The 25,562-nt window shown below is 43.7% G+C and overlaps 1 protein-coding gene across 3 annotated transcripts in view; it reads right to left on the reverse strand.

Moving 5' to 3' along the window:
* CEP131 (centrosomal protein 131) overlaps nt 1–25,562 on the reverse strand; it is a 1,433,457-nt gene that overhangs the window by 52,792 nt on the left and 1,355,103 nt on the right. For all 3 annotated transcript variants that reach the window (XM_044085078.1, XM_044085077.1, XM_044085076.1), the window contains one exon: nt 7,480–7,540. In XM_044085078.1, the coding sequence (XP_043941013.1) occupies nt 7,480–7,540 (61 nt within the window). The remainder of the gene's footprint in view (nt 1–7,479; nt 7,541–25,562) is intronic.

The raw sequence follows: 25,562 nt of genomic DNA on the forward strand, positions 1-25,562 counted from the left end.
GTTTATAAATAAGAGGTTTGAGTTGTAACTGATACTGTTTGGCTTTTGTTCTGAAGATGTTTAACCATTCGGGTTAGATGAAAAATGTGGTTCATTTTTAGCGTTTTAATAAATTTGGACTATGATGTTTGCAGATGACGTTGTGATATGTAGTGAGAGTAGGGACCAGGTTGAGGAGACCCTGGAGAGGTGGAGATATGCTTTAGAGAGGAGAGGAATGAAGGTCAGCAGGGCTAAAACAGAATATATGTGTGTAAATGAGAGGGAGGGTAGAGGAATGGTGAGGATGCAGGGAGTAGAGTTGGTAAAGGTGGATGAATTTAAGTACTTGGGATCAACAGTTCAGAGTAATGGTGAGTGCGGAAGAGAGGTGAAGAAGAGAATACAGGCAGGGTGGAATGGGTGGAGAAGAGTGTCAGGAGTGATTTGTGACAGACAGGTACCAATAAGAGTGAAAGGGAAGGTCTACAAGAGGGTAGTGAGACCAGCTATGTTATATGGGTTGGAGACTGTAGCATTGTCGAAAAGTCAGAGCTGGATGTGGCAGAGTTAAAGATGCTAAGATTTGCACTGGGTGTGACTAGGATGGACAGGAGTAGGAATCAGTATATTAGAGGGTCAGCTCAGGTTGGACAGTTTGGAGACAAAGCAAGAGAGGCGAGTTTGCGTTGGTTTGGACATGTGCTGTGGAGGGATGCTGGGTATATTGGGAAAAGGATGCTAAGCATGGAGCTGCCAGGTAAGAGGAAAAGAGGAAGGCCTAAGATGAGGTTTATGGATGTGGTGAGAGAGGACATGCAGGCGGTTGGTGTGAAAGAGCATGATGCAGAGGACAGGAAGAAATGGAAACAGATGATCCGCTGTGGCGACCCCTAACGGGAACAGCCGAAAGAAGATGATGATGAATAAATTAAGTGTTCGCAAGGAGTGACGGCTTTAGTGAATTTTGTGCAAGTTGGTGTTTAAGTGGACTGTATACATGAGGCAGTTGCCGCATTGCCCCAGTATGCCCAGATTCACCAGGTCGATGGGAGAAATCACTGGAAGCTGACCCTTGGACATGCCTGTTTAGGTGCTTTTTTTGTAAAGTATAAGAGCTATTTTCCTCTTACCTTTGCAAGGTACTTTGCAATTATAGGCTATTTAGTGCCTACAATTAATTTCTCCTTATTGACAAGGAGAGTTAAGTGTTTGTATCAGTTTCAGGCTTCCTAGTGCTTTCCAGCAGGTTCTAGAGCAAGTGCTAGTCAAAGGGGTTCATATTTTAGTGCTACTACTGAGAAACCAGCTAGTTCTAATGAAAAATTTGAAGAGCAGACTTTCTGGCACCTGGAATAGTTTAACTGTAGCCTCACTTACTTGCTTAGCATAAATTCCTTGTTGGTTTTGGTAGAATAAGCCATGCTGAGAGCTTGAGTGTCCGAAGGTCTGGGTGCAGCATTGCCCCCCCCCTCCCCCAGGATAGCAGGTGAGGTATCAGAGGTAGCTGCCAGGGGTGCTGGTGAGATAGGCTGCGCAGCCGTGGGCACCAATGCTGTCTGGGCCAATCTGGGGCAATGAGTATTGCTCCTGGTTTTTCCTCCCTTATCTTGATTAGTACTTTTGTAATGAGAGGTAGAGGTGGGAATACATACACAAAGAGGGTATTCCAAAGGAAGGTCAGGGCATCAACCTTCCAGGCCAGGTGATGGTACTCCCTTGGTGCAGAATTTCTGTACTTGGTGATTTAAATGAGAGGCAGAGAGGTCCACATGGGGGGGGGGGGTCCCCCATGTGTGGGTAATTTGCAGAAAATTGTCTCTGTGGATTTGCCATTCGTGTGGGTGCAGCAGGTTTCTGCTTAGGTGGCCTGCCAGGGCGTTGATGCCCGGTAGGTATTGAGCTATAACATGTAGTCCCATGGATGAGACTACTAGCCACAGGTTCATGGCTAGTCTGCACAAGGAGCAAGATTGACTCCTTCCCTGTTTGTTGATGTACCACTTCACTGTGGTGTTGTCTGTTTTTATGAGAAGAACCCCTGGTTTGAGGTAGGGTTTGAAGGATGCTGGAGAGTTTTGTACTGCTATCATTTCCCTTTGGTTGATGTGCAAGGGTAGTATTTGTGCGTACCAAAGACCTTGGGCGCATCTGCCTTCTAGGTGGCCACCCCAGGCTATGTCCAAAGCATCTGTAGTTATGGTCTGGTCTGATGGTGGTCCCAGACCTTGTTCAGATCACAGGTCTGGGACCACCAGAGGAACTCGGATCTTATGCAAGGGATCACTGGCAGGGAGGTGTCCAGAGGTTGGGAGTGTTGACACCATAGATTCTTTAGGTACCACTGAATTTTCCTAATGTGTAGTCTGGACAGAGGTACCAGAAGGATGCATGAGGCCATGTCCCGTAGAGCTTGTAGGAACTTCCTGGCAGAAAGCTGGGTTTGGGAGGCCAGAATAGTGAAGTATTTTTGGTGGGAAACTTTGTTTTTCTGGGGACAGAAAGGCCATTTGCTGTTCTGTGTCCAGTAAGGCTCCCAGAAATATGATTTTCCTGGTAGGTGTCTGTTTTGATTTTCTTTCGTTGATAGTGAACCCCAGAGAGGTGAGTAGGGTTTTCACAAATGAGAGGTGCTGCAGGAGAAGTTCCTTGCAGTTTGCCTGGATGAGACAGTCATCCAGATAAGGGTAAAGCTGTACACTGTCTTGCATGCAAAAGGCAATGGCAGGAGCTAGACATTTGGTGAATATCCTGGAAGCAGTAAATAAGCCAAAGGGCAAAGCAGAGAATTGAAAGTGTAGTGATCCTGCTCTGAAGTGCAGTCATTTTCTGCATGATTCCCTTACTGGGATGTGCAGGTAAGCATCCTTTAGGTCTAAGGTGACCATCCAAGCTTTGTTTGGCAGCACTGGTAAAAACTGTTGTAAGGTAAGCATTTTAATTTTCGGATTACCAGGAAGGTACTGAGAAAGGATAGGTCTAGAATGGGATGCCAAGTCCCCTCTTTCCTGGGAACAAGGAATAGTCTGGAATATAATCCTTTTGCAACTTGTTCTGGAGGTACAGGTTCTACTGCCCCTAGGGATATTAGGTTTTGCACTTGTTTTAGTGCTTCTGCTCACTGGTTTGAAGGTAGGCCTAGGTACCCTCTTGGAGGTGGTAGTTCTTGGAAATTGAATTTGTACCCCTGAGCAATAATTTATACAGTTCCAATTTTCTCTGTATAGAGATGGCCTTCCTCCTAGCTTTTGGCTTGGTGGAGGCAGGCAGAGATGGGAAAGGTAGTCATTGAGAGTTTTTTCCATACAGGGTTGCTTTTGAATTCCCTGCTCTAGTGTTTGAAGGGGGCCACTGTTTTGTTCTTTGCTGGCCCTGAGTTTTAGCCCCAGTGAGTCTGTCCCTACGGGTTTTGCCTTGTGCCTGCCTGTTTGGTGCAGGAAAGGACCAGTGTTTAGAGGGAAATTTTCTGCTTAACCTAGGAGGTTGTACTTGAAAAAAATCTTTTAACAGTCTGCATCAATTTTGCTTTGTCTTCCATCGTTTTAAGTACCTCTTCAGTTTTCTGTCCGAATAAGCGGTCTTGTCAAGAGGTGCATTAATGATTTTAGCTTTGACATGATCAGGGAGAGGTTCTTCCTTCAGCCATGCATGTCTTCTGATAACAGATCCTGTCACTGCTGCCCTGCTAGAAGCTTCTAGGGCATCAAATCCACAGTGCAAGGAGTGCTTTGCCACCTGAGATGAAGAGTGCAGTAATTCTGCTATCTATTTATTGTTGGCAAAATCAGGAAAAGCAGAAATGTTCTGCTTCAAAAGTTCCAAAGTGTGCTGTTGATGTGTTAACATATGGAATTGACAGTTGAGAGCCCTTATAGTTAAAGTTGCAGAGGTATATACTTTTTTACCCCATCTGTCCAGGGCCCTGGATTCTTTGTCTTAAGGAGTAGGATTCTTTGCAGAGGTAGCCTTAACTCCCTTAGGTCCCTGAGTAATCACCTCTGGATCTGCTATAGGACTTCTGTAGAGGAATTTATGCGAGTCAGGTACCCTGTAGTATTCTATGAGGTTTTCTGGGGGCAGGTGGAAGGGTGTCAGAGGTAAGGTTGGATTCTTGGTAAACATCATCTACCACCTCCAAGATGGGTGGGATGGCCAGAGGCCTGTGCTGGGTTAGGTCCAGAAACTCTCTTAGTCTTTTCTTGGATTGAGGGAAATCCATCGATTCCCATTAGAAGTGTTCCCTGAGGGTGTGGAGGGTTTCCCCAAAGGAAAAGTCCTCCAGAGGTGATGTAGAAGGAATAGATTCTGCATCTGAGTCTTCATAGGCAGCAAGAGGATTTTCCTCTTCAAAAACAGAGGAGTCAGATCCCTCTGAGTCTAAATCTGATTGGATGTCTGGAAAAGTTTCCCATCTCCTTTAGGCTGGTGTGGCCTGATTACCCCGGATGGAAGTGATGAGATCCTCCGCCATTTTAAGTATTCTAGTTTGAGGAGGGGGAGGACTAGTGGAATGGAGACTTTTTGCTGTTTTCTTTGGAGTAGCTCTAAGTCTGGCCTGAAGAGCATCCCTCGGTGCTATTGGTGTGTTAGTCGGAAGAGAGGACGAAGGCCTTGAAGTGAATTCTAAAGTGCGAGCGGTATCCTCTGAAGGTGGTGCCTGCATAGCGGCTCCGGAACCAACTGAGGCAGAGACAGCCGAAGGCTCATTAGACGATGCAATTTTCTGCGGCATACAGGACTCCGAAAGGGTCTCAGTAGAGGCCTGTGAAGTAACTGAGTTGAGCATCAGGGGCTGCAAAAGTGCCTCACTGAACTCCGAAGAATAGATCGACCCTTTTAGCTGTGGTGTCGTTGGAAGGCTTGGCCTTATGAAGTCTGTCTCTATCCTTATCTTTACATTTTTTCAGAAAATCTGTGTTTTGCTGACTGACTGACAGACGCCATATCGGTAATCGGAAATGGAAGACGAAAATATCTGGCTACAGACAGAGCTCTACAATGAATAGTTCTAGTGTTAAAGAGGGCACAGAACCGATAACGGGGTAGGTCATGATCTGGGCCTAAGCAAGTGACACAGTAAGAATAGAACTCTCGGTGTGATATTTGCTTTCCACGGGCGAGAGAGTTATTGACTTTTTTGGACATCAGTTAGTGCAAGAAAAATGAAGGATCCCCAATGGGGTACTTAGCTTTAGATGTTTTCAGCTGAAGTTCGAAATCTGGAAACAGCCGACCGGCACTATTGCGAATTGCTTCTGCTACGGGCTCCACGGCAAGAAAGACTGAGGTAATAGCGTCGCCTGCTCTCCTTTATAGCTCGGATGACCTGACAGCCAGAAAGTGACAGCAACCGACACACAAAACCTTGACTCTGGTATTCGGACGGACTAAGGGCTACCACAGCATGGATAACCCAATGGTTAGAACTGTAGCAGTGAAACACGAAGAACATTGGCAGCTACTCTATAGTTGCAGTCACAAAGTTAGCCTCAAAGATGGTTAGCAGAGCCTTTAAGGGTCTGAAAAGTCTGTACCAGATAAAAATTTGAGTCTGAAGTAGAAACACCCTTACAGTCTCCAAAAGCACCAAGTCCTGTCCATGACACAAAAATTCTACTCAAGAATATTAGAGAAAATTAAAAAAAAAAAAAGGAAAGTTATATACTTACCATGTTAGCTCTGTGTTGAATTCTTTGTCCAGCTCAACTGCTAGGCATATCAGATCCAACCAGATCCAAAGCCGGCAACTTTCAGATCCAAGACTCAGCCTCCTCCCCTATTCATAATGCCCTTCTGCCCTGACAAATCCAGAGATGTCATTTGCTGCTTGTTTCAGCCAGATAGGCTCTTCCAAGGCACACTACAGTTTGGGGTGAATATTTTTGAGTACCATTCAGATAAGTGAATTCTTCTATCTACCTAAGAGTATTTGCTCTGTATTTTAGCTATTTTGTCTTCTTTTTTTCTCTTCTGACAGTTTTAAACTGGTAACAGGTGTTTCAGTCCTTTCTTGTCATCCTCAGGCTTGACAACTTACTAGCAAGCTGTGAATTCCATGAAGCCATCAGAAACAGTGCACTTCAGTGGCAAGAAATCGCTAAAGCTTTTGGAGCTTTAACTGCTCTTATATAGATCTATGTTTGAGCTCCTGGCAGTTACAGCACATGGAAGCTGCCCTTTAGCTTTTATAAGGTGACCAATTGGTCATATCCTTGACAGATATAATCCGAATAGCTTAGGCTACTGCAACAGTTATCAAAAACGCTAATGTTCAAAACATTTGCAGGAGACCAGACTGACTGCCAAATGCAGTGATGTAGCAACAGAAAAAGAGAACTAAAAGTAGCAATAGCTGTCTTCTTTTTTTCTACTTGGCATTCTACTGATGTCCTCATTATAGGGAGGGTCCAATCCATTCTGAGGATATCTGAAGCTCTGTAAATTCACATGCAACTTATCCCCACTCATGAAAAACTGTACTGCAACAGTGATCACAGCTATGAACATCACCTGTTATATTCTTCCTATTAGCTAGCAGGCTCAACCCTGAAATAGCCAACAACGGGTAGGAAATAAATGAAGGGTTTGTGTACACTCACCTCTCTCAGGAAAGAGGCATGAGGGATGTAATGCTGAGGAACAGTACAGCTGCTACTAACAGTGCACACCACAGCACATTCACTCTCAGCTTTGGTTTGCAATGTACACAGCCCACTGTTCATGGTGCAGTCTTTTCCTCCGGCAGGCAGCAATAAAGATTCACATCATCAGTTTCACTACCACAGGACAAGGGAACACTTTGGATCGCATACTCTCTCCATCCATATTCAGCCCCAAGGAATCAGGAGCTGCTAAACCCATAGTGATGTTTTACCCTGCAACATCATTAATATTCCATGTGTAAGCATACTGCAGACTTTACTATACTCCTCATCATCGGATGCTAATTCCCATCCTTCCAGCTGTGCCCAGCAATTACTGTTAACTTTCTATAACATCCTCTATCCATGTTTATCTCACTGGAGAGATATCTCCACCAGGAATATGAATATCCCCTTTGAATCGTTTCAAAGATACTATCAACTGCAGCCCAGAATGCTATGACATTTGTGGGTAGAACAAAGAAAGCTAAGAAACAGTGAGTTCTCCCGAACTCAGCCCTATCTGGAAGGCATACTGTAAAAGCAGCAACTCGTTTGCTTTTGTCATTCTCACTCAATTTAACCTAGTAAACTATATTTCCTAAATCATTACTAAGGGCTATTACACTGCAGCCACGCAGAAGATCCACTCCTCTCATGCAAAGAGATCTATGCAGTCTTTCTATGGCAACTATACCAATGTAAAGGATCATCCCAGCATATAGTTCATCAACATCCAAAACAGATATTCTACTATCATACAATTTCAACATTATTTTTACAATCTTTTTAACTCTGTCTAATTAGTATTTTGTCATAAAAGGGACACAGTTTTACTAGAGCATAGAAACCATCTTACCTCATGCTGTTTTCGAAGACTGTTCACAGCTTCTTCTTTCTTCACTATGGCCACCTTAACTCTGTAAATGAACATCAACGTCATTGTCCACACTGGTTAGGCTACTTACATTCATACATATCCAGTTTTAAATTGAAACAGAGCTGTGTTGAAAACAGTACATATCACACCTACCCACCTTCCAAAGAAGATGAAAATACATAGTTCCAAGCTTCACCGTAAGAACACTGCACACTATACTTGCCCACATGGTGGAGAGTTTTTCTTACAAATTCTAATCATATAATCGACCACTGTAAACATACACAGTAGTCAAAAGAACACTCAAACCAAAGTGCGAGCTAATTTCTTCTGTGTTTCTGTATATACATCCAAATCAAGTAAATGCCTACAATACACATATTTTCATGTTGTGTTTGATAAACCACAGTGGACTCTTAATGGAAACATTTTACTGCATTGGTACTTGCTTCTCACAAAGCAGTTTACAGATACATTAATAATAACACATACAATTCCTGGGTGATAAGGAGAATAAGAAAGGTTTTTCTAAGGAGCTCCTCTCTTTGCCAATATAAAAGTGTACTTTTATATCTAAATATGAGCCATTGCAGCTAAAAATCAACTCCCTAGCAGAAAAAGAAAGAAAAAAGAAAACAGAAAACTGGATTTCCATGTCAAAACAAGAAAATTTACGAAGCACACCACATTTGTAGCCAAAGCAAGACAAGTCATGCACTATGGCCTGCATATGAGTACTAAAAGACCATCCACACAGCAGGACTGTATCCTGGCTATACTTAACTATATCAGTTTTTACAGCACTGAGTACACTGTTAAATGTGATAAAGTTGTTGCTGAAATTTAGTCTACTCTCTCAGCCCATATGAATTTTTGCCTGGCTCTGTAGTATGGATGGATAGGGCCTCAACAGTACCCAAGGTGAATGGGGTTTGATTAATGGCCATGTCACTGGAGGAGCCACACAAAGAGAAGGGTAGGGGATTTCTTGCATACAAGGTTAGTGATAGGCAGGAAAATTAAAAACCCTCAAACCACACCTGCTGGTTGCCTGGAGACAGATTCATCTCAGTCACCTTTCACCTCGTAAAGAGAACAAATGGGCTGATGAAGCAAGAGTAAGAAGCAAGAAATAAGCTTGTTAGTAATTTTGCTAAACTGACAAATTACCTACTGACAATGTTAAACTATTTCTAATCTGGAAAAGAGCACTAACTTTGTTTATAACTAAGCCTCGAAAAGATGTTACAATATGGGATCATATAGATCCATTTCCATCTTAAACCATGATTATGAGTTGTTTACTACAACATTATTCAAAGCGTCCACTAGGCATTCACCTATGTTTGTACATTTGGACCAAACTGGAATTATTCCAGACCACGTTCATATTCTATGGATCACCTCCACAGCTGCTCTCCTGGCTTGGATGCCTGTTAGGTCACAGACAATCAAGATCAATTGTGCCTGTAAGAATGAAACACAGTCTCACAATGTCTGCAACTCAGATTGCTTATGGACTCAGCATAGGTACAGGCAACGGGACATTTTAGCCCAAAGTTCTTTGCAAGCCTATACTGTCTTCCAAGACCGCCATAACCTACATGAGTGCCAGGTGTAAAATACAGAATCCTGGCAGTCACAGGCACTAAAATACAAGACTCTTACTGGTCAGCACTGATTGAAATGGAACTCCAAAACCAGCATGGTGTAATCAGTAAAAAACACTGGGAGGATTATTTGAGAGATTTGTTCCCTTGTAATTGGGATTTTGTCAGTTCTAGCATACATAATATGCTGGACAGTGCAAATGTCACATAGGACAGACAAGACGGTGTTGTTCACAAAAAATCCTCCGAGATGTCTATCCATATCACTACTGCAGCATTTTTTACGTAAGGGATCACCTGCCAAGGGTAGCCAAATGTCTGGCCAGTATACCAAAGCCTTAGGAATTTATAGATGTACGTCACATGTATGCTCCCTGCACAAGTTGTAAAGCATAAAGGTTATGTACAGATATACACATATCTCAAAACTTCTTTGCAGTCTGTCCCCAACACCATCAGTGATTGCTGGTCTGACAGTTTCTTCTACTGTGCTGATTACCAAGCCATGTTTCAGATAGGTACCCCGCTGCTTTTTTTTTTTTCTTATCTATTTCTGTTTTTATTTTGGTGTGTTTACATGTCATCCAAAAAGAGAAAATGTCAGTGTGGGAGGAAGATTCCCCCCATAAAGATTGGCACGACCAGTCTCTCTTCTGTTTGCGTGCTTAATCATATGTAGTGTTCTATCTGCAAAGTGTTTTTCCCTAAGACCCTACACAGTCATCTCTCCACCATGTCGATTTTTCTAGAGAACCAACATCTAACATTGTTGGTGCAAGGTGCTATGTCAGAGTCTTCTCGTCCCAAGTGTCAGTCACCTGCCAAGAAAAAGTCCAGAAAAATCAGGTCTGATTCAGCTGCTATCCCACCTCCCCAGGACAGCTCTCTTCCGGCCACTGAAAGGCGATGGGATTGTCAGGTTGTTGTTTCCGATTCCCCTGCAGTGACCCTGTTAGAGGCTGGCATGGATCCGACTTCTCACGCATTCTCAGAGGCTTTGCAAATGCTCACGTCAGATGCTGCATGGAGAACTTGGCTTATTATGTCTGAGGAACTAAGGGAAATACAGCAAGTCCTAGTTTGGGAAAGAATTCCTACTGCATTGGTCGAGTGCCACCAAGAGTCCGAATCTCCTAGGGTTTTTTGGACAGAAGCATCCCTCAAAGAAAAAACAAAAGAACAACCATATATCCCCTTGCTTTTAAAGATCCCCAACATGAATGGCAGGATTTTACTTAGAGGTTGTTTAACGCCTTAATGGTCTTAAAGCTTCCTCAAAGAGTTCCTGTTGCTGCTCCCACATGGTCATGTACTCCTCTTAAGAGGCCCAGACAGCAGAAGTCCCCTGAACCGGATTTGGATTCTGGGAAAGAGTCTTTGGCATATTCTTCTCAAATCTCCTCTCCTTTGGATAACAGATCTTAGGAGGAAGATTCTATTAGTCCAGAATCCCCCTTAGAAGAACTCTCCTTTGGGGACACTATTTCTTACATGATGGAATATTTCAAATAGGGCTGTTCTCAGGTTTCTGATATTCAAAAGAGGTACTATGAACTCCTCCAGATGGAGTCTCCCAAATGCTCTGCTTTTCCTCCAGTCTTGGCTACCCTCATTGATACCATTTCAGCAGCCTCTGTTGCCCCTGATTGTCAGCGTCCAGCCCCCAAGAAACCTGACAGATTTTACAAAGTGCCTGATGACTAAGTTTTTGTACAAATGTCTTCCTGATGATCCTTCTGTAGTGTCTGTCTTTTCTGACAAACCTTCTAAACTTTTGCCACCTACTAAACTACTACTTTCGGATAAAGACAGTACAGCCATGGAATGTTTAGGGAAAAAGGTCTGTACTGCAGCCACCCCAGCTTTTAGGGCTATTAATTACCAGACTGATATCACCAGACATGTTTTAGCCCTTCTTTATCAAACTTCCCAGGCAATCTCTAACCTCCCTGATTCTGAAGGGCAGGCCTCGGCCTTCTCTTTACTGGACTCTACATCTCAGGAAGCTCGCCACTCTATAAAATGCAGTTATGATGTAGTGGATGCTTCCTCTAGGGCTGCTGCTTTTGGTTTGGTTCTCAGACATTATTCTTGGATTTGTCTCCAGCCCTTATCTGATGACATCAAGGCTATTGGATGTTCTTCTTGATAAGAACTGTTTTAGCTCTAGTCCCTATAGGACAAAAGGAAGGCTTTGCAAGAATTGAAACATATTTTTGTTTCTCCCTATCCTTACATTTCAGAGGAACTATCCATCCAAATTTGCTCACAGACAGCCTCGCCCTCCTCCTAAAGGTAGAAGGGGTTCTAGGTACATGCCCCCTGCTAAGTCTACTCATACACCCATTTCTCAGAAGCCTCCTTTTCAAGATAAACCAAGTTCTGACAGCTTGCTTCCCTTTCCCTAGCCCAGGTTCCCTTATTCCTTTTTTCTTTCCCTGCCCCTTCCCACCCCTTCCCAATTGGTTAAGGGCCCACTCAAGACTCTTGGGTTTTGTCCATCATCTTCCAGAGATATTTCACAGTATGAAAATCCAATCTTCCTTTTCAGGGCATCCCTCAGCCTCCTCAGGAACAGCTTCCTTTCTTTCCAGAACTGCTTCAGGGCCTTCTGGCTCAGGGCACCATTCAACCTGTGCCCCTGTCCAGGAAGGGAAAGGTTTTTTCCAGGATGTTCCTGGTTCACAGGAAGAAAGACACCTGGAGACCCATTCTGGACCCTTCTCAGCTCAACACCTTTCTAAATGTCCCTGACTTTTGGATGTTGTCTCTTCAGATCCTGTTTCCTCTTCTTCTTCCCCAGGCCTTCTTGGTATGCCTGGACCTCAAGGGTTCCTACCTTCACATCCCAATTCATCCCCTTTTCAGGAAGTTTTTTACCTTTCTCTGTTTCTTCTTGCATTTTCAGTTCTCTACTTTGCCCTTTGGCCTTTCTAGTGCCCTAAGGATATTCAGCAAAAGCCTCACTCCAGCCATTGCCTTCTGCAGTATGAGAGGAGTTCAGATCTTTTCTTATCTATGATTCAACACAGCCAGTTTACTGTTTGTTTGTTACAAAGCCTTGTGTTTTACCATAAAGTTTCAAAAATCAGTAATAGTTTTTTCTTAGGATCATGTTTTTCTCAGCTGCAAGATCCAGACCATTTCCATGCTGGCATCTTTGCCTAAACCCAGGGCCCAGTTTCTGATCACCTTTTCTCAGTCTCTTCTTCCTCTGGCTTCAGTCACAGTCAGGGATTTTCTCAGGGTTCTAGGATTCATGGCTTCCACCATTCCTATGCTGCCTCTAGCCAGGCTCCATCTCAGCAAACTACAGTGGTTCATCAAGTCAGTGTGGCTTCAACAGTGTCATCCACTGGATTTTCTATTCTCCTTCCTTCCATATCTGAAACTTAAGCTTCAGTGGTGGAGTCGTAAGCTTTCTCTCAACCCAACACTCCCTTTCCAGCCTCCTGTCCCATTTCATGAACTTTTTTTGGATGGCTCAGACAGGGGGTGGGGGCAGCCTTCTTTGGTTCCCTCAAGGTCCAGGGTCTCAGACCTCCCCATCAAAGGTCAGGTCACATCAACATGAAGGAAATGAGAGCTTCACTTTTAGCTCTTCATGTTTTTCATTCCTCCTCTCTTCCAGGTCCTCTCAAAGTCTTCACAGACAATATAACAGTGATGTAGAACATCCACAAGCAAGGGAGGAGACAGCCTACCTTCTTTGCAGACTCCCTCTTTGGGTCTGGGATCTAGCAGTCCAGTATTAAGTGACTCTTCAGGCTGTCTACATTCCTTCAGAGCAAAATAGAGTTGCTGACTCCTTGAATAGGTCCAGTACACAGGCTCACAAATGGATACTTCATAGAGACGTGTTTCTGGACACTGTCCACCAGTGGGGTATTCCACTGGTAGATCTTTTTGACTCTCCTCTAAACAAACAACTTCTTCTTTTCTGTGCTACAGCCCCTAGCCCTCTGGCTTGGAAGGTAGATGCCCTATTTTTTTCCTTGGAAGGTGATGTTTCTCTGTCTTCCCTCCCTTCCCCTGATTCCGAGGGTATTGATCAAGATCAAGCAAGATTCCCCAAAAATCTTGCTGGTGACTCCCTTTTGGCCCAGACATCATTGGTTCCCTTTTTGTCTTCACTTAGATAGGGGCAATTACCACTAGTTACTTCACAGTGTGGACCTTCTCACATAAGACAAGGGGTCTCCTCTTATCCATCCTCACTTGTCCACTCTTCAACTGTCGCTGTGGGTGATAGGGTTTTGATCTCTTTTAGGCATCTCTTTTCTGAGGACCTGCAGGAGGCCAGGAAGCCCACTACCAGGAAATCATATTTGTCCAAATGGAAGAGGTTTTCTGTCTGGTGCCTTTGTTACAACCAGGATCCCCTTTTCAGTAGGGATCCCTCTGGTTCTCTCTTATTTGTGTGACTTGCTCCATGCTAGCTTGGCATATTCTTCAGTTAAAGCTTACCTGTCAGCTATTTCTGCTTGTCTACCCTTGACTCCCAATCTTGCCTCTACGTTTGAGGTCAAACAATTTCATACAGATGTCCTTCATAAAAGACCTTCAAGGAAGCCTATTGCACCTTCTTGTGACCTCAATTTTGTGCTTGAAAATTTGACTCAGGCTCCTTTTGAGCCTGCAGCTTCAGCTTTCTTGCAACATTGTGCTTGGAAGACTGTTCTTTTGGCCCTTACTTCAACTAAGACAGTATCCAGGTTCTTATGGCTGTTCCTCCTTTCTTAGATTTTCCACAGGGACAGGGTATCTCTTCGTACTAATTAATCCTTCTTTTATGGCCGTGCCGAGTGGTCTCTTAATCAGTCTATTAATTTGCCCTCCTTTTTTTTCTTCTATGCATTCTGCTAGAGAGAAGGTTCTTCACACCTTGGATTTGTATGGACAGCTCAGATATTATTTGGATAAGACTACGAACATTTGCAAATCTGAGCAACTTTTTTTTGTTTTCTTTCATCCCAGATCTTTGGGTTTAGCAGTTTCTAAACAAACCATATTCTCCTGGATCTCTAAGGCCATTTATTTTTGTTATTCCTTTCATGATAAATATCTTTCTACCTCTGTAAAGGCTCATTCTACTAGAGCTGTTGCTTTCTCTGGTGATTTTTTCAAAGGAATGGGCACCAATTCCATCCTTGAGGCTGCTACTTGGACTTCTGTCCATACCCTTACTAAATATTACAAGTTGGGCGTTGTTTCCAGAGCAAGAGCTGGCTTTACCAGAGCTATACTGCATGATTTTTGAGAGGGCTCTTCTGTGCCTTCCTCTTCCCAAGTTTCCTTTTGAGCTTTTGTACTCTCCCATATGGTTAAGGATACTGTAGCAGTGAATGTAAGCACATAGTAGAATTGTGCAAAATCTTCCTATAACAGTAGATGTGCTTCTCTTCATTGTTGCAGTATTCATTCCATCCCTCCTCCCCTTACTGCTCTGTCCTAACATTCTGCCTTCCTGGACAGTAATTCTACTCTTTTTTTTTTTTCTGCCTGGATGCACATGTTCCTCCTAGTTCCTAGGGACAATTGTTCCTCCTGTGGCTTTTCAGTTCTGAGGTACGTATGTCCTATGTCATCTTTACGCCCTATGCCTAGTGCAGGAAGCATAAGTGTAGCTTATGACATATAAATTCCTAAGGCTATGGTATACTGGCTGGACATTGAGCTACCCTTGGTTTGTTGAGAGTCAAACAGACATTGTCCAGAGTGCCCTGTAGAGTTTGTCTGGATGCTCAGGTGTGCAAGTGTTTGGTAAGGATGTGACAACTGCCTTAAAGGATCAGTACAGATGTTCAGGAAACCCTGGTTCTCTTTTTAGCTATGCCTTTTCACTAGCTATTTGATTCTGCCTCAGTCCAAGAAAAGCAGATGGTTTGCAGTGAATGCCATGTTCTTGAATTCCTGCCTGACCGTGTTTAGTTTATACTTTTCTTCCCAGTCTGGATCCCCAATGATAAAATACATTCTGCCAGGCTGTGTGTACTTTGCAAAGGATATGACAGTACAGTTGTGTAAAATCTTAACATAATAGTAGATATCCTTCTCTTCACTGTTGCAGTACTCTTTACATAAGGATCTCTTGCCAAGGATAGACAATGTCCAGCCAGTATACTCAAGCTTTAGGTTTTATAGGCATCATAAATCACACTTATGCTCCCTGCGCAAGGCGTAGGACATAAAAGTGATGTACGGGTGCAAACACTCAGAAGTGAAATGTCCCAGGAGGAACAGAATACCGTTAGGGACAAAGGAGGACATGTAGACCCAGAAAGAAAGGAAAAAGGACCCCTTGACCGGGAGGGCAACAAAAATACAGGGCAAAAGCTAGAACACTGGACAAAGGAGGTTGGGACTGAATACTGCAACAGAGAAGAGAAGGACATCAACTGTTAAGGTAAGATTTTACATAACTGTACTATGTCCCTCCATATCACTGTTGCAGTATTCTTTGCATAAGGGAGAGCTCAATGGGAAAGAAGAAGCCTGGGAGGAAGAAGGCACATAACAGCCCTCTACAAACCAACACCATCAAATATAACTCCCCCTGCTACCATTAGGGAACAGGTCCTTAATGCTCTCGATAAAGACCAATAACACTTCATCAATGGGCCCAGACAATATACCAGGATGCCTTCTAAATAGCATGAAACATGATCTATCAGGCCCTATGTAATTGCTATTTAACAGTAGCCTCCAAACAGACGTTGGGCCTCATGAATGGAGAACAGCAACAGTCATCCCTCTTCACAAAGGTGGGCCACCTACAGACCCATAAATCTCACTAGTCTTATATACAATGCCATGGAAAGAATTATCATGGAAATGATGACTAATGATACAGTAAACCGCCAGACACTGGATCCAACCCAGTTGGGTTTCATCAGGGCATGCCTACTCAACCTGGTGAACTTCTTTGAGAAGGTCACCAAAGCAGTGATGACGGCAAAATGGTTTACACTGCCTAACTTGACCTGGCCAAGATATTTGGCACAATACCCCACTTGGGCATTGTTGACAAACTCAAGAGGTTGGGTACAAACTCGTATGTTACCCGGTGGATAGCCAACTGGCTTACAGAAAAGACCCAGGAAGTTAAAATTGTTGAGTCTACCTCTACAAAGAGGCCAGTCACAAGTGGAGTCCCTCAGGGATCAGTCATTGGACCACTCCTTTTTGGCATTTACTTCTCTGAAGTCAAGGCTAATGTGAATATTCTCTGACTGATAAAATCTGAAGAGGATTGCAAATCAGGAAGTGTCACTGAATCACACACTGATGCAAATACTCTACAGGAAGGGCTGACATAGACAAACAACTAGTGTCAAGAGTGGTGGACTAAAACTAAATGCCAAGAAATGCATAACAATATCCTTCAGGAAGTCATCCACCCCTGGTAATTATCATATTGACAACACACACCTTAGAGCTCAACCAATAGTTAAGGACTTAGGGACACGCATAGACAGTAATCTAGCCTTTGACCATCAAGAGTCTACAGTAGTGAGGAAATTATTCTATGTTGTGTAATTTATAACCAAAGGTATGGCATCTATGTCCAAGGAAGTCAATGTTCCACTGAATTGTCATTAATCAGGCCTATCATTGAGTACAATGACCCCTTTGGTATGTACCTAACCAGGCATATCCAACAACTGGAACATTCAATGAGGATCCTCACTAAAATACAGGGCATAAGTAAAATGTCCCATGCAGACCGCCTCAAGGCCCTATCCCTGTATTCTGCCTCCAACAGGCTGTTGAGTGGAGATTTACGCCTAGCATAGAGAGCATTGTCAGACCTCATTCTGATGGACCTCCTGCATATACACAAAACAAACAGCACCAGAATTACCCATTCTAAAGACTTAAACCTTGCCTGTTATATAAAGAGAACCTGCTGGAAAGACAGGTATGTATCCCACATACTACCCCATCTCTGTGAAGCAGAGTTCCTACCTAACCCAATTAATGTGTAACTTGGACAATTAGATGGGGAATGGGAAATTCATCCCTGTCTTGGCACCCATGTCTTTAATGGATACAGGCAACCTGTAAATGTTTTACCGCCCAAGCCCCTGCTTACACTTATCAAGGGTATCAGAACTTGTCAGAAAACTGGGATGCATGGCTAAGCTTAAAAAGGAGCTTATGGTCATTAGCATAGTAACTACTATACACTTATGAAACTATGAGCTTGAGACTCTGGAACAGAATAGAGGAAAGTGCCTGTTCAGAGGGGAGGCAAAAAATCTACCTGAGGAATACCCCACAATGGCCAATGTCCAGGAGCACATTTCTGTGAAGCATCCATTCGTGAGGTTGTGTTCTTGATCTGATCAAAGAGTCTACCATGAGATTGTGCTCTTGAGGGAATGTAAGTCACCTAAAGAATCACTTGATACTGGATAGCTAGATCCTAGGCTTGAACAGCTAGTCTGCAAAGGAGACAGGACCTCGAGGTCCCCTGCTTGTTGACATACCACATCACTGTGGTATTGTCTGCAAAGACTTTCATAGGCTCGGGATGGAACAGGGAATGAAAAGTTTACAGAGCCAGAAGCAGAGCTCTCATCTCTTTTATGTTGATATGGTCTGATCTCTGATGAGAAGGCCTGAGATCCTGGACCTTTAGAGAGCCACAAGAAGCTCATCACCCCACATCTGAGGCATCCATGAATAGCTCCTGAGAGGGAAGTGGAGCCCAAAAGGGAAGCCCTGGATTTAGACAGAGTTGATGAATCCATCACAGCAGCTCAAGCTTGAGACAAGGAGGAAAGGGAATGGGGAACTCCAGGGGATAGCAATGCTGGAGCCGTACAATTTTGCGGTACCACTGAAATTTTCTCATTTGCAGCCTGGCGATAAGGAGCATGGGGAATGGTAGAGGCCATAAATCCCACAGCCCTGAGAAATTCTCTGGCTGTGAAAGAGAACAGAGGAAGAAAAGACTGGAAAAAGGTTGTCAGGGACAGAAGCTTGGGGGCAGGGAGAGATGCCACCATGGGAATGGTCTGAAGCCTACAGCTGAGGAAAACATGATCCTGGGAAAATGTCAGGACTGACTTTGGGAGGCTTATGTTGACCCTCAGGTTGTGTAAAAGACAAGTAGTAAACAGGAGATCTTGCAACAGACTGCTGGAAGAAGAAGATTGAATGAGTAGGTCATCTAGGCAGGGAAAAATCTATATCCCCAGAAGCATGCAAAAAGCAATTACAAGAGCGAGGCATTTGGTGAACACCATTGAGGCACCAAAAAGGCCAAAAGGCACAGCAAAGAACTAGAAATGCAAGGAAGAAACAGACAAACGTAAACATTTCCTGAACAGAGGATGAATGGGGATGTGAAGGTATGTATCCCTGAGATATACACAAACCATAAAGGCCTGGAGAAGAATAAGAGTAAATGAGGTCTGAAGGTACAACATCTGAAAAGAAGGGTCATTGAGAAAGGTGTTGATCAAAGAAACAACCAAAATTAATCTCCATGTATCCTTCCGAGAAATCAAAAACATTCTGGAGTAACCCCCCTTTGCCACCTGAGTGGATGAAATGAGCTGAACGATGATCTGATCCAAAAGAGACTGCAGAACCTCTGGAAAATGAGAAAGCTGTTCTCAAGGAGGTTGAGGAATGCTTGAAAAGGAGAGTAGGGATTTCCAAACCATGAAATATCCCTAACAGATAATAGACAGCACCCTACAGGTTGAGATGACCTGATGCTAATTTGGAAGAGATCAAGAAAGGAAGAGAGACAAGTGGACCTGGCCGAGAAGAAGGGATAGCCAAATATCAAACTGAAACAGCTTGTTCTGAAAAGAAGATTTCTGGGAAGGAATCTTGAGTAGACTTAGTGAAGGTGAGTCTGTCTGTGAACAAATGCAGATTTACAAGGAAAATTCTTCTGGAATTTGGGGATGGGGAGACAAAAATATGGTTATGTTCCTGCAAGGCCTTATCCATATCCTGGACTTGAAAAAGTCAACAGCAGCTGCCCCACAAGATTTTTTTTTTATCCAGAGGACCAGCCAAAAGCTTGACCTTAATATCGTCAAATAAAGCCTGAAGATGTAGCTAACAATAATGCCTTGTAACTGAACTCTATGAAGCAGCCCTGGAAGAGGCATCAGTAAAATCATAGCTGCACTTTATTGAGTGACAAGCAACCTGAGAAGTGGACCCCAGCAGGGAAAGAGCAGAAGCCTTCACATCAGAATCAGGATAATTAGACACTACTTTAGATACCTGGGAAAGGAGGGCCAAAACATACTTGCTCATATGAGTCTTGTAAACAATTGCCTTAAAAGGCAGGGTGGCAGCAGTATAAACTTTCCTGCTCAACCTTTCCATGGTTCGACTATCCTTATCATAAGGAAAGATTTTAGTAGCTGGCAACAACTTAGAGGGTTTGTCAAAAGAAACTGAGACCACTGAAGGATCAGCAGAAGGACTTGTTGTTGTGTCTTTTGGCTTTTCCCGGTTAGGGGTTGCCACAGCGGAACTTCGGTCTGCTAATGATTGGTAGTTGATTTTTACGTGCCGAGTTACCAGCCCTGATGCACAACCTTCAATGAAGGTACGCCCATTCACGCATGTCTCCACGCAGAAGACGCTCTAGCTGAGAATCAAACCGGAAAGCGTCTTACTGTGAGGCGACAACGCTACCGCAGCACCACCACCGCGGGATGATCAGCAGAAGGACACTTCTACAAAAAGCTCCAGTCTTCAGGCACCTTACAGAACTTATCAGTTTTCTTTTGTGCAGGAGGCTGAGAGTCAGTAGCTACAGCAGCAGCAGATAAGGTATCCAAAAGGGCAGCCAGAACAAAAGGGACAGCTGATGGTTTCGGAAGCTCCATTTGTGGGAGTTCATAGTACATTTTTTGAATGTTAGAGACCTGGAAACAGCCCCACTTAAAAAGTTATGTCTTACCATAATGTTCCATCTGAGTTGCCCATCTTCATCTGTCATTAAATGTGGGTTCGGCTTTGATCCTTCTGAACCGACTCAGTCGTTACTATAGCTTGTGGACTTCCAAAGAACTCTTGAGCACATCTCTTACCCATAATGCTTTGGGTAGATTGCCTCAGATAGAGTTTGCTGATAAGAGAAGAAGACAAATATAATGAAGGAGACCATATCTGGACTGACAGAATGTTCCAAAAGGAAACTTTCGGGTGACTTCCCGTTCTTCCACGAAATCTGGCCGGGGAAGGAGGGAGGGAAGTTGATGACAGATGAAGATGGACAACTCAGATGAAATGTTATGGGAAAATGTAACTTCTTTATTTGAACTCAATCTTCATCCTGCCATCACCTGTGGGATAGAGTCTCCAGCTACACGGAACCCTGGGTGGACTCAAAGAAGGATATTCCTGAGCACCATCAAACCAAATGATGCTCTAGCCCTAAAGATAAAATCTAATTTGTAATGAGTAATAAAGGTATGGGAAGATGTCTAAGTTGCAGCTGCACAGATGTTATCCATGGAAAATCTTGATTGGAAGATAGCAGACGTAGCTACTGTTCTAGTTGAATGTGCTTTTGGTGGTATAGGTAAAGAAATACCTCTCGTCTTATAAACAAAGGAAATATAGTCCAAAATCCACTTAGCCAGGGTTACTTTGTTTGCAGGCTAACCTCACTTGATATGTGAAAAGGAAACAAACAGTTGATCTGATTTCCTAATGCCCTTAGTTCTATCAAGGTAGAATCTTAGTTGCCTGTGAAAATCTAACAATTGTAATGTGTATTCGGGTCTATATTATCTTGTCAAAATGACATAACAGCGAATGCCATTTCGGCGACAAATAAACAGCGAACTGCAAATAATGAGAAAGCTCAGGTCAGCAATTTTTTTCCTAGGGAAAAAAAATTGCTTGGCCGTTGCCATGACATTGCCCTTTACCTCACTGTAGTGCAATCTCAGAGTTGGTATATTTAGTTGGGGGGGGGGTGACGGGCGAAGCCCCCACTTTGATATATTTTAAGTGGTGTGTTGTGTCTTGTTGGTCTACCGATTTTTTTCCCTAGGAAAAAATCGGTGACCTGGGCTTTCACTGTATTTGCAGTTCGTTATTTATTTGTTGCTTAAAGGGCATTCATTGTTATGCCGTTTTGACAAAATAATATAGACCCATGCACTCCCCCTTGTTAGAAACATCTGAGAAAAATACCGGAAGATTAATGCACTGATTAAGGTTGGTTTCAGACACAACCTTAGACAGGAAAGATGGACTCGTCCTGAGAGAAACTATCTTTGTGAAAAATCAAATATGGTGGCTTGGATGAGGGTGCCTGAATTTCCAAAATTCTTCTAGCCGAAGTAATGACTGCTAAGAAGATAGTTTTCCAAGAAAGGAACTTCATGTTGCATATAGAGGCCTACTCAAAAGGGGATTGTGTCAAAGCCTGTAGCATTAATGTGAGGTTCCAAGGAGTAGGGTCCTTGTAAGGAGGGTTTAAAGGAAGGGCACCTTTTAAAAAGGCTTTGCAAAGTCTAGCGAACAATGGATGATCCTTGCAAGCCATTGTGAAAATTAGAAATGGCTGCCAGTTGAACTTTAATCGTAGAAGTGGAAGCGCAATCACTGAAAATAGAGACAAGGAATTGAAGACTTTCATGGATTGGTGCAGAAAAAGGGTCAATGTAATAGGGGGGCCCTATGAAAGTACCTCTTCTATTTACTTGTGTAACGTTTGCAAGGAGATGGTTTATGAGACGTTAAAAGTATGGCTTAACTTGCGAAGAAAGCATATCATGCCTGGCCACTAATGGAATTGGAGATAAGCTGTCAGCTTGAGATTTGTAATGTTTGGGTGACTGATGCCCATCGGATGTGACAGGAGGTCTGGAGCTGTATCCGGAATCCATGGTCTTCGAACTAGGTGAGGTCACAGGAAGGGGAACCATATCTGTTGAGGCCAAAATGGGGCAATGAGGATGACTATTCTCTTCAACTTGGCTGCTTTCTGTAGAAATTTGGAAATTAAAGAGGTTGGTGGGAAGGTGTAAAGGAGACCAGGTGGCCAACTGTGGAGAAGAACGTCCTTCCATAATTCCCCCTCTGGGGGAATGATGTTGTTCACAGGAGAGGCAAAAAGGTCGCAGAAGATTGGCCCCATACTCGGAAAATCATTTCAGATACTTTTGAATTGAGGGACCACTCGTGAGGTAGAAGGATGCACCTGCTCAATTTGTCTGCTGTCACACTGGACTTCCCTGGAATATTCACTGTGATCAGAAAATGGTTGGATGAGATCGCCCACTGGCACACCCTGAGTGCTTCTCGTCATAAAGGGTAAGATCTCATTCCCCCTTGTTTGTTGATATACCAGACCACTGACATGTTCTGTCTGAATCTCAATCATTACTAGAAGTAGACAGTCATGAAATGCTCGCAATGCCAATTGCATTGCTCTCATCTCTAGAACATTTATGTGCAAACTGGCCTCTGTTTGGAACCAAGATCCTTGGACTATTTTTCCCTGGCAATACCCCCCCACCCAAGCAGGAAGCATCCGTGGTCACTGTGGCCTTGGGCTGAGGGAGAATGACTGGGTGTCCTTGTCAAACTTGGCTTGAATGAATCCACCATAGATCATCTCTTTGCATACATCAGTAATTAATATCGACATTGATAAGGGATGCTGAAGGATTAACCATTGAACCTCAAGTAACCACTGTAATATTCTCATGTGAAACCTGGCTAGGAGAACAAGAGTTATGGTGGCCACCATTGATCCTAATGCTTGAAGCACTAGTCATATAGGAGCTCTGATTCTTTGTAGCAGAGTATGGACTTGAGTCTGGACAGTTTCCAACTGAGATGGAGGCAGTGAGGCACTATCTAACAAAGTTCCTATAAATGTTAGATTTTGTGTGGAATCCAGTGAGGATTTGTCAAAGTTGACTGTCATGCCTAGGTGGTCGTATAACTGTAGAACCATTTGTTTTGCTGTTAGTGGAAGTTGTCCGGTAGTAGTGGAAGTGAGCCAGTTATCCCAGTATGTACACACCCGGAATCCTTGCAGTCTTAAGTAAGATGCTACTACTGACATGCATTTGATGAACACCCTGGGGGCTGTGGTGAGACCAAAGGGCAGAACTCTGAAATGGCAATGACTGGCTTCCAGACGGAAGTGAAGGAATCTTCTGGAATGTCGATCCATCTTTATATGGTAGTACACATCCAGTTGTCCTTTCCTAAGAACGGAAGAATGGACTGAACCATGACCATCCAGAATTTGGTTTTTTGAACAGATTTGTTTAGTACACTGAGATCCAAAATTTGGTCTCAGTCCCCTGTCTTTTTTTTGGTACTAAAAAGAATCTAGAGTAAAATCCAGATCCTATTTGGTCTGGTGGGACTTCTTGACCGACTCTTTCTTTCTTGCATCTTTTGAATTTGAATGGCTGCCTATTCCCTCTGACTGGATTGAACATCGGGGAATTTCTTTGAACTGGGAGGAAGAGAGGGAAATGAGAATTGTACAGCCTCTGGAAATGATCCTCTGCAAGTACTGGATGTGATTTCTTGCCAGACTTTTAGGTGCAGAGATAAATGTCCCCCAGTTGACAACAGTGGACAAATGGAACTAAGTTCAGGAATGCTGAAAGGGTCTCCCAAACCAGGAGTCTCAGGAACCCTGATGTTGCGTGCCACCTCCGCTGTTAGGGCGGTGTCTTCTGTTACTGTTCCCCCCTCTGTCTTTGGGGGAGCTTTCAACAGGTGTAGTCAGGGAAGACCCTTGAGATTTCCTGAACAACATTTTACCCATTCCTCATTCATTTCTAGAAAAGGGCCTCTGAAGAGTGGAAAAATGTACTCCTATGGCAATAAGGGTTTTCCCATCCTTCTCACACCTAGTTAGTGTCTCTAACAGTGGGACCAAAAGGAAAGAGCGGTCAAAAGATGCATTGACAAATAAAGACTTGAAGGGCTCCACAAAATCTCACAAGCGTATCTAGACATGCCTCCTTATGGAAATGCCCGAATCCACTGCTCTTGTCATTCCTTCGGCAACATGAGCAATGAGCCTCAGACGAACTGGCAATAGTTGTCAGGTTAGCTGAGAGGCAACTGAATCCCGTATCTCTTCAGAGACAACTCCTGAAAGAGTATCTGGGAGCTCCTTGATCAGATCTCTCTGCAGTCTTGTAAAATGTGCCAGGTAGTTCAAAGACCATAGGGCAAAGGTCGATGAAGCATAAACTTGTTTCACAAATCTATCCATCGCCTGCAACTTATTGTTAGGGAGATGGATAGAGGACCATTCTTCCACTAGTTCCTTTTTGGTGGTTGCTGCTACCACCATGGCATCTACAGGAACTCCCTTAGTCCAAAAAGGCTGGTGGTCTGAGGCTGTTATGATTTTATCTAGTCTCCTGGGGATTGGCTCAGTAGCATCAGGGGCCTTCCAAACCAGACGGGAGATCAATTCAATGAGCTCGTTGGCAGGTGGAGATAGCCAGGAAGTAGACAGGCAGGTACCAAAAGCCTGCAGGTACACAGATTCCTCAGTTGAAGGACTTCTAATCACCTTTCTGTTTAAGTATTTCCAAGATGTCTCCAAAGGAGACATCATCAGGAGGTGATCTGGGGGGCTCTTTGCCCTCAGAGAAATCTGTGTCTTCTGCGATGGACTCTTCTAAATAGTCCAGGTGCTTCCTCTTGCACAATTTCTTCCAAGGGATCTCCTCAGGGTGAACATCTGGGGAGGTTTCAGAAGAAGAAGGCGTACCCCGTTGGGTAGCCTGAAGATGCAGTACCTGCTGTCCCTGTGGTTGATGCTTCAGACCCGAGAAAGCCAGAGATTGAGGCTCCAAGGAGGATGGAACCGACCTGGTACTGGAAGTAGCCAATGCCCTCTTCATGGCCTTGAAGGCTGATCCACCAGAAGAGAAAAGGTGGTACTGGGCCGAAAAGGAAGGCCTCAGCTCCAAAGCCCCCCTCCTCCGATAAAGTCACCACCGAGACCAAAATCGGACCTGAGCATGTCCACGCCAGCTCACTGAGGTGCAGTGACTGCTCTGAAAAACTGGAAGAAGACCTGAGCAACTTGAGACCGACCGCCAGGCTGCAGCCACAAGAGAACTCTGGTTCTGACACAACTGAAGTACTCAGGACAATCATCTGTTCCGACAAGAAAGAAAAGGAAGCTTGGAACCGAAGACTAATGTACCTGTGGAGGTTAGAGAAGATGGACTAGCAGGGGAGGTGAAAGGTGTCAGTGCCTGACCTGTTTTGAAAATTCCTTCATATTAAGGATGCTAGTGATTTTTTTAGTATATTTTCTGATGTTTTATGGACTGAAGATGTGTTTTTTATAACGGTCGATGTTAAAAGTTTATATACATATATTAGTCATAAGGTGGGAATTGAAGCTTTGTATTTCTTTTTAGGTGACATTCCTGTTTCTAATTATGCTACAGAATTACT

This window comes from Protopterus annectens, chromosome 10.part0 (genome assembly GCF_019279795.1).
Source record: "Protopterus annectens isolate FY-2018-M chromosome 10.part0, PAN1.0, whole genome shotgun sequence".
Classification (NCBI taxonomy): Eukaryota; Metazoa; Chordata; order Ceratodontiformes; family Protopteridae; genus Protopterus; species Protopterus annectens.